Source organism: Merops nubicus, unplaced genomic scaffold (genome assembly GCF_000691845.1).
Source record: "Merops nubicus isolate BGI_N331 unplaced genomic scaffold, ASM69184v1 scaffold12461, whole genome shotgun sequence".
Taxonomy (NCBI): Eukaryota; Metazoa; Chordata; class Aves; order Coraciiformes; family Meropidae; genus Merops; species Merops nubicus.
In genome coordinates, this window is record NW_008590311.1 from 1 (window position 1) to 8,284 (window position 8,284).

The 8,284-nt window shown below is 39.2% G+C and overlaps 1 protein-coding gene across 1 annotated transcript in view; it reads left to right on the forward strand.

The window, feature by feature from the left end:
- Positions 1-5,280: 5,280 nt before the first annotated feature.
- LOC103782141 (potassium voltage-gated channel subfamily D member 2-like) overlaps positions 5,281-8,284 on the forward strand; it is an 8,072-nt gene continuing 5,068 nt past the window's right edge. Inside the window, exons 1-2 of the mRNA XM_008949890.1 lie at positions 5,281-5,380; positions 6,959-7,054. Coding sequence (XP_008948138.1) covers positions 5,336-5,380; positions 6,959-7,054 — 141 coding nt within the window. The 5' untranslated portion in view covers positions 5,281-5,335. The remainder of the gene's footprint in view (positions 5,381-6,958; positions 7,055-8,284) is intronic.

Below are 8,284 nucleotides of genomic sequence, written 5' to 3' on the forward strand. Positions count from 1 at the left end.
TCTATTAATGTTGTGACCTTCTCCTTGCTAGATGCCTTCCCTGTTTTCCATACATCTATTTGTCTGCATCTTCTGAAGGCAAGAGCCTTCTCTCCTCTTAGCTAGCAAGTCCTAAGAGTGGATTCATTGCCCATTATTCTTCATTACCTGAAAACTGAAGGAGCCTTAATTTTAGTTGCTCAGGCACTTGCTCCTCAAAGTGACGTTGCATGGTGTCTCTACAGAAGACCCAAAAAATTATCATCAGCTCCAAAACCTGCCTTAATACATAAAATTCAGCTTGAATCTTTAATGGGAGTATGGTCTTCAGCATTCACATAGCAAAATACATCCTGAAGATGGGCTTAGCTTTATTATTTATTGACTGTATATGATGTATTTATCTGTCAAAATATCAATAATTAGTTCCTAGATAAACATCAATAGCTCTAGGATAAATTGCAACAGCAACTGCTTAACACCACCTGGCAGCCTAGATCTGAGTGTCTGTAGTAGGGAACCCTGCTAGCCATTATGACTTCTTTAAACGAGACAGACTGTTAATCTCAGTGGGTTTGCAGAGACATAAATAACAGAGTAACTTACCCAAGATTTTTGAATTTAGTATAAAAGCATGTAAAACTTGTGATTACTGAACAATAATTTTAATATGTTGTGAAAGCAAGGCACGATTCAAGAAATACATGAACCTTATTTAATTCCATAGCCATTAATGTACAAAGTAAACAGCATTTTTCTCTCTGCTGCATGCTGACATCCTATAAATTATTGTCAGATAATCTGAAGTCAATTATTTGCAATTACTTCAAATTAGAAAATCAGAGCATGAAATACGGGTTTGATTTTTCACTTGAAAACAAACACATAGAATGGATTTATGAAAGGCAAAAAAAAAATTATATAAAAACCATGACTGATTATTGGACCATTTTGGCTATTGCTCTAGGAGCCACAGTGTTCTGGTTTAATCCCAGTAGGCAGCTAAACACAACCCTGTTGCTCACTCACTCTTCCCTAGTGGGATGAGGGGGATTATCAAGAAGGGTAAAGTGTGAAAATTCATGGTGGGGATAAAGACAGTTTAATAATTTTTTAAAAGGAGGGGAATAAAAACAACAGAAAGAGGTGGGAAAAAAACAAACCCAAGGAAAAATTAGAGATGCAAAAGAAAACAATTGCTCACACCCAGCTGACTGATGCCCACTGTGTCCCACAGCAAAGGCCACCTCTGCCAGTCTCCATCTCCATCCTGTTTTATCACTGAGCACAATGTCATAGGGTATGGAATGTCCCTTTGGTCAATTGAGGTCATCTGTACCAGTTGTGTCCATTCCAATTTCTTCTACACCCCCAGCCTACTCGGCAGGACAGTCTGAGGAGCAGAAAAGGCCTCTGTGTTGACCTATGTAAGCACTGCTCAGCAGTAACTAAAACATCCCCACGTTACCAACACTCTTTTTATCACAAATCCAAAACATAGCCCTGTACCAGCTACCATGAAGAAAATTAACTCTATCCCAGCCCAAACCAGTACATGTAAAATTACTATCCAGGAATTCTTGTCTTTTAATTGTACAAGATCATTAAAAAACAGTAAGTCTAAGGTAAGTAATTAGTAATTTTTGACATTTGGTAGCAACTTAGCTATGTAACCTAGAGAGAAGTAGAAGAGCAACAACAGGAGCTACTGAACTCCTAAATTAGCTAGGCTTCTTGCATAGCAAATTGAAGAGAGGCTTTTGCCAAAGATGTTTCCCACTACTGCAGTAAGCCCTGCCCTAAAGTGTTCCTGGTAAAATCTCTCTCTCAATACAGCCGGACAGCTGAGGGCATCTTGAGTGGGATGGATATTGTAAATACCCCACAGTGCTACATTTAGCACTATTTAAAAGCTTGTGAAAATAAAAGTTTATGTTAAAAACTGACAACTAGTTGTTGTTGAATAACAGTGAATTCTCTTTGTAAGGTTTCTATAAGTGCAGCAATAGACAAGGATCCATCTTTAAGCTGTAGAATTCGAAGCTAGAAAAATCAAAAGCAGTGCATTCAAAAGAGAATTTCAGTGCAAATACAAGGGATGTGGTAAGTATTACAGCTGATCATCAGTTTCTTTAGGAAGTTTCAAATGAGATGATTATGGTGGGATTTCATCAGAATAAGTGAAAGAACTGTATTTCAGCTACATTGATTTTGTCCTAGACAACGTAAAAATTACCAAAGTCAGAGATTCACATTCAATGTCTAACAGGGAAAACCTCTCAGCACAGAAGATAATCTGCTGCAGAAGAACTTAATCCTTTCTTTTATTGCTAGATATTCCATGAAAGAGGAGAGTTAGGAAGGGCTTTGGAGGGCTTGAAAGGAGCAGTTATCACTCCTTTTCTGTTGTACATGATAGAGAATGCAGTTTGCAGACTAAAGGAAAATACAGTTCTTCTGCAACGACAGTTTTCCTGGTGTCATCACATGATCTTGATGTCCTTTATGGGAATTCAGTCCCTAGCACAGCCCTTAAAATCCTGTGTCTATGTGAGCTTTTATGATTCCTTGATAGGAAATGTTGAGGAGTCGTGCTCACATGCTACAGGCTCTGATATAAATCAGGTAGAAACGCTGAAAAGAAATATTATCACTTTAACAGATTTCTAAACACTTCCAGTTTCAGGAGCATTTTCTGTAAGCTGAAGTATAATCATGGAAGCCACAATATCTGCTTCGTGTCTCAGTAATAGATTTATTTTCTTCTCTTTGGTAAGTGATATAAATTCAGGGCATCTGAATGAGTCTCAACTAGAAAGAAGTAAGCTATTACTTTCAACCTCACAAAAGCTTTCTAAGATGCTATAAATTCATATTTGCAAAGCAATTTGAAATCTTCACAAGGGAAGTACAACCTTCATATTATATGCATTGTAACGCATAGATCATAGAATCACAGAATCATTAAGGTTGGAAAAGACCTCTAAGATCATCAAGTCCAACCATCACCCAATATATTTAGATAGTCTGATGAACTGCTTCATTTTTAATATTTATTTATTTATTAAATGGTGCTGCACCATAATTATTGCTTCAATCACTGAAAAAGAAAATTAATATGCATGCTAAAAAGTGCAAGTAATGTATGTAAAATGTTTGTTCATTAAGTCTAATTAATCTCACTGTGTAAAGAGCACAGTGAAAAGTACCACAGCTAAAATATTTGTGACTGAAATCACTTACTCGGGGGATTCTGTGTTGTACCCTGCAAAGGCATCTCTAAAGCATCTCTTAAGGCTAAACTGTAGTGCTAAGAGAAACCTTTAATATATTTATGAACATAACCCAATGCACATATCCCAGCCCTTAACTGTTCTACAGTGCAGGTAAAGCTCTTCCTCAAGCCTTCAGCTCATCATGCTGATGCTGCATCTCAAGAGCTCCACCTTGAAAATAACCTTTTATCTGCCTGCTCAAGGGATTTTTATTCATTACCCCTGAGGACTTAGCCCTAAGCACAGTGGTAGCCTGGGTGTGCCCCCACGCGTGCCCAGAGGCCAGCCCAGCACATTGCCCTCTCGGGTGGCTCACTGCAGCAGGTCGGGCAGCCCGGGGCTGCTCAGCCATGGTGCTCAGTGAGAGAGCCCTGGCTGCACATGTACCCCCAGTGCAGCCTCTGGGACCTGTGCAGGGCGACGGAGTGTGGGGCTGCGGGTGTCCTTTCTGTGCTCACCGGGGGAAGGGGAAAGCAGGAATTCACCTCTGCAGAAGCACTGTGCAGGTGATGGGAGCTCTTTTATCCTTCTCACTAGGATAAGGTCCATTAACTGCATTGCTGGATAGGCTGCGTGCACAGAGGAAGGTGACAAACCAATGCGTCGTCCTAAAGTGGCCAATATATCACAAAATCAGGCAACAGCCTCTCATATGAGCTTTTTGACACAGTGATTCACACATGCACAGCATTATCTTATTTTCTTTCAGAACAATTAAAAGATAATAAATAATGACATCTCACATAAGCCAGATTCTAGCCATGTTTTCTGTTAGCTGTCATTATTTCTTGGCTCACTGCTGAGAAGATCTGTGAGATTGAGGCTGTGAGTGCAAAGAAGCGTGGTGTTGAGCCATTCCTCATCGTCAGTTGATCATGCCAGGGAGATCTGGCGGCTGCAATGACCACGCTGCTTCCCTCTGTAAATGTTCATTCAATCATTTCATGCTGACATTTAATGCCATGGAATTTGGGGGAAGGGGGGAAAAATTCTCCATTTTATGAAAATACCAACTGAGTAACTATCAGATATGAAAATCCCTATTAATATTTCAAAGTCAGTTTTTCAAGTTCTTCACTGTGTCTCTGTCTGTGCTTTTGTAGCCACTCAACTTCAGATGCTGCTCAGCATTTGGATTTCAGAATCAAAAACCTAAGAATGAAGAAAAACTCAGACTCCCTCTTACACATGTAATCAGCCACAAAAATTACAGAATCAGGATGCCATCCTAGAAATCCCATAAAAGCTTGTTTTCCATATTATTGGTTGAGAGAGTCTTTTCTTCGTGCTTTTCCCTAATGTTGGCTTTTAACTGTTGTACAGAAGTTAGTGGATGCATTGTCCTTCACTCATGAGCCACCTTCTACTCTAGAATGAAAGTCACTTTCACAAGCAGTGAAGCTCACCTAAGAAATCTCTAATCTCAGCAATTTGATGCCTGCAGTCTCTGAAAATCAGGCTATGAACAGATTATGACCAATGATGACACGTATTAAGTCTGTTTATACCAACAGACATGAAGAGGTAAAAGGCTTGGCAAGCATTCAGGAACTTAGCTGGAAGACAGGATAAAAAACACTACTACATTCTGCTACTCTTAAATCCCAGAAGTCTCCAAGAATCCAGCTCATGGCAGTTGTAATATTATGTTTTTCTGAACCATTTATTCCTCTTTAGAGATTTTCACTGTAGGAGCAGCCAAGATGGATGTCCATGTTCCTGACCCACAAGGCACAAGGACTGGCACAGTTATAGCAATACAAAGAAAAAAAAAATCTGTCTAATGTCTTCTCCAAAAATCATTGTTCTTATTAGCTGATACATGCAAACAACTAAAAACTTCTGTCCTTTGCTTTTTAAATGGAAAGACAGTCATGATTTGCTCCACAGGGAGGATGGATGTATTGCACCCTTTCAGTCTTATGATAGTGGTATTGATGAGCAGATTACTTCAATTAACGGGTTCACATAAACAGAATAATGGATACGAGTACAAGTGACACTTTTCTTTTTGTCTGTTCACACAGAAAGCCAGGCTTGCTCGAATTCGTGCAGCAAAGAGTGGGAGTGCTAATGCCTACATGCAGAGCAAAAGAAATGGCTTACTGAGTAACCAGCTGCAGCAGGTAATGTTGTTATATTCTCCACCTCCAGAATAACACCTTAATGACAGCCCAGCAGCAGCTTATTCTATTTATCAACAAGGCAAGGCAACTTGGGTCTTTAGGCAATGTTATCTTTAAAAGTAGATTAAGGAAGGATAAATTGGACAATTACTATTATTATTAAAGGAAGCTTATGAGAGTCAATGATGGGGTATTAAAAGATAAGGGAAGTGGCCAGATAGAAATACTGGATTCAGATGTAATCCACATTTTTAGAGTTAGATCCTGTAGAAGGTGTCATTAAGAAAGTACAAAGTGTTTGCCTCTTAGGAGGTAGGTTGCATTTATCTCATTTGGCTTTAAATGGGTAGAACATGGATGGCAAAAGAGGCTTCATCATCAGTAAGGGACAGAGGCAGCTCCGGGGGGCTGTTTGCACAGACGGGTGTTGTGGAGTGAAAAGTGTTCCCTGGAAGCACCTACTTTTCTCTAAGGAGAGTCTTGGTGGTTACCTCAAAGATGTAGAAGTCTAATGTTATCTGAAGCAAATCCCCCCGTTATCCCTGCTGAGGGAGCCAGGACTGGCAGCGGTAGCCGTGGGCAGTGCCTGGGGCTGGGATCCAGAGCGACCCACGCTGCCGGAGACAGCCCCTTGGCTGCTCGGCACTGCAGCCAGCTCAGAAAGACTGGAGACACAGTGTTTTTCAGTCCCTGCCATTTTCTGGCATTTAGGCAATTCCCTGAGGGGTACAGGAAGGCTTTCATTCCTCTATGCCCTTTCTGTTCAATATGTGCTAAAAAGCCGAAGGCTCTAACCTATAGCCAGAAGAGGAGGAAGGGGCCGTCCCCCGGCCGGTCTAGCACAGAGGAGGAGCAGCCAGAGCCTCGCTTCCTCTGCTGCCCGAGAGAACTCAAACCTTTGAACTAAAAGGTCACCAAATAGCTTAACTGCCATGCAGATTTCTAATATCCCAAAGTAGAACTGTAGTCTTTCCTATTATCCCACGTCCTCCCCTGTTTAGTTTTGTGCTTTCTAGTGAATAAATACGAGAACAATTAATAAACAGTGGATGCTTTCTACTTAATTCTTCATTCTGTGCAAGTAACATCTGCTACATGCTTCCCAAACTCAGCAGATTGGGATCACCGACACGAATTTTTGTGTAAGCAGCAAAACCACAAATTCTTTAGTGCTATAAAATGATCCCAGGAGGACAACTATGTTTAATTTTCATCAAATAAGGCACATTCTCAGAAAAAAAAGATATTTTAATGTCACTTAAATTTATGATAATTTTAAGTATGCATTGATTCAACAGCCAAAGCTTACATGTTGATTGCACTTGTAAATTGTACTATTCCATCTATGGATAAAAACCCTAAGATGGAGTATTTAAAAGGACGTGTAAGGGAAGGAAAAAAATATTTTTATTAAAAAATGAACAAGCAGAAAACTCTGGTCCAAAATCATTTGGGTTATACTATGGAGATGAAGCAGTTATGCTACCATGTACAATCCAGATTAGTTCTGATCAAATATTTGGATAAGAGCCTCTTTGTTCAGAAATGAGAATAATACTGAGTTCTATGTATTAACAGTCCTCCAGTGAAGAAGAACAGGCCTTTGTTAGCAAAGCTGGCTCTTCCTTTGAAACACAGCACCACCACCTGCTTCACTGCCTGGAAAAAACTACGGTAAGAAAAGAGAACTGTGTTTTCCTGTGAATCCCAACACCAGCCTAGTTTTGAATGTTTTCAGTATTTCTTCTGATTAATAAGCCTTTACATGAAAGCAGTTAACTGGGAAGAAAAGCCATTTTATCTTATTTTAAGGCGTTATACCCACTGCATGTAAATAACAGAGAGATCCTGGATGAAAGCCTCATCTAGGGTGAAAGATTGACATCAGTATGGACAAGCTGTGCACGTGACCTTCCGTATGGTTTTCATACATTCCATAATGTTATCATTTGCACTTTTCTGCAATACAGTTCACAAAACATGATTTGTAATCCTTACACATTCGATACTCGGTGCAGTCAAAACAAGTTTTTGCCTGAGCAAATGTTGGGCTTTTGTACAGAGATAGCTGCAAAGTGTTTCCTTGGACACGAATGCGACTCTCACTGAAGTGACTGCAAAAGAGCATCCCCAAGCATCTTATTTGGAAACTTCAAGTGCTTAATCCAGACGCAGATGCAAAGCTTCACAGTCTTTTGATTTCAGTTTAGACACTGAGATCCCTGTAGAAATCACTGATGTAATTCATAGCAGCCCAAGTATGCTCATCCAGATTTGAAACTCGCTATAAATCAAAAGAACTACTTATTATATTTTTCCCTGGTCAATACCTGGATAATTAAACAGCCATAAAGGATAGTAAACTACAGCAGAGTTATGACTCAGTAGTAACTAAGTGCCATGTTTACTAATAGTAAATTTCTGGACAGAAAGCATCGCAGCAATAACCCTAATCACCCCTAATTTTATGTCATTTCCTCTTTTATTGTTTCCTCTTCTATTATATCCTAAGGAAGCTAAGAACATAAATATTATTTATATTGAATTTAATCTTTGTAGTTTGGGGAATTTCACATAGAGAATGCTCAAATTATGTCCTTGTATTTTTCTGGGTTTGTGGGGATTATATGCCATGTAGAATTTACCTTGTATTGCAGGTAAGTTGGTCAGCATCCACTAAACCACCATTTACAAATTTACATCTGGTTTTATAAGTTCCAGTTCTGTATAAAAAATGATATTATTTATTTTTAAGTTTTCTATACAGTAGTGGAAGTTCATGCTATTTTTAAAATCTAGTTTTAAATCTTCATTAAAAGATCTAGTAACGGTTCTGTTCTATTTGATAGAGATCAATGTGAAAGTGTTTCTGCTCTTTCTGTAAAAAAAAAAATAAAAATAAAT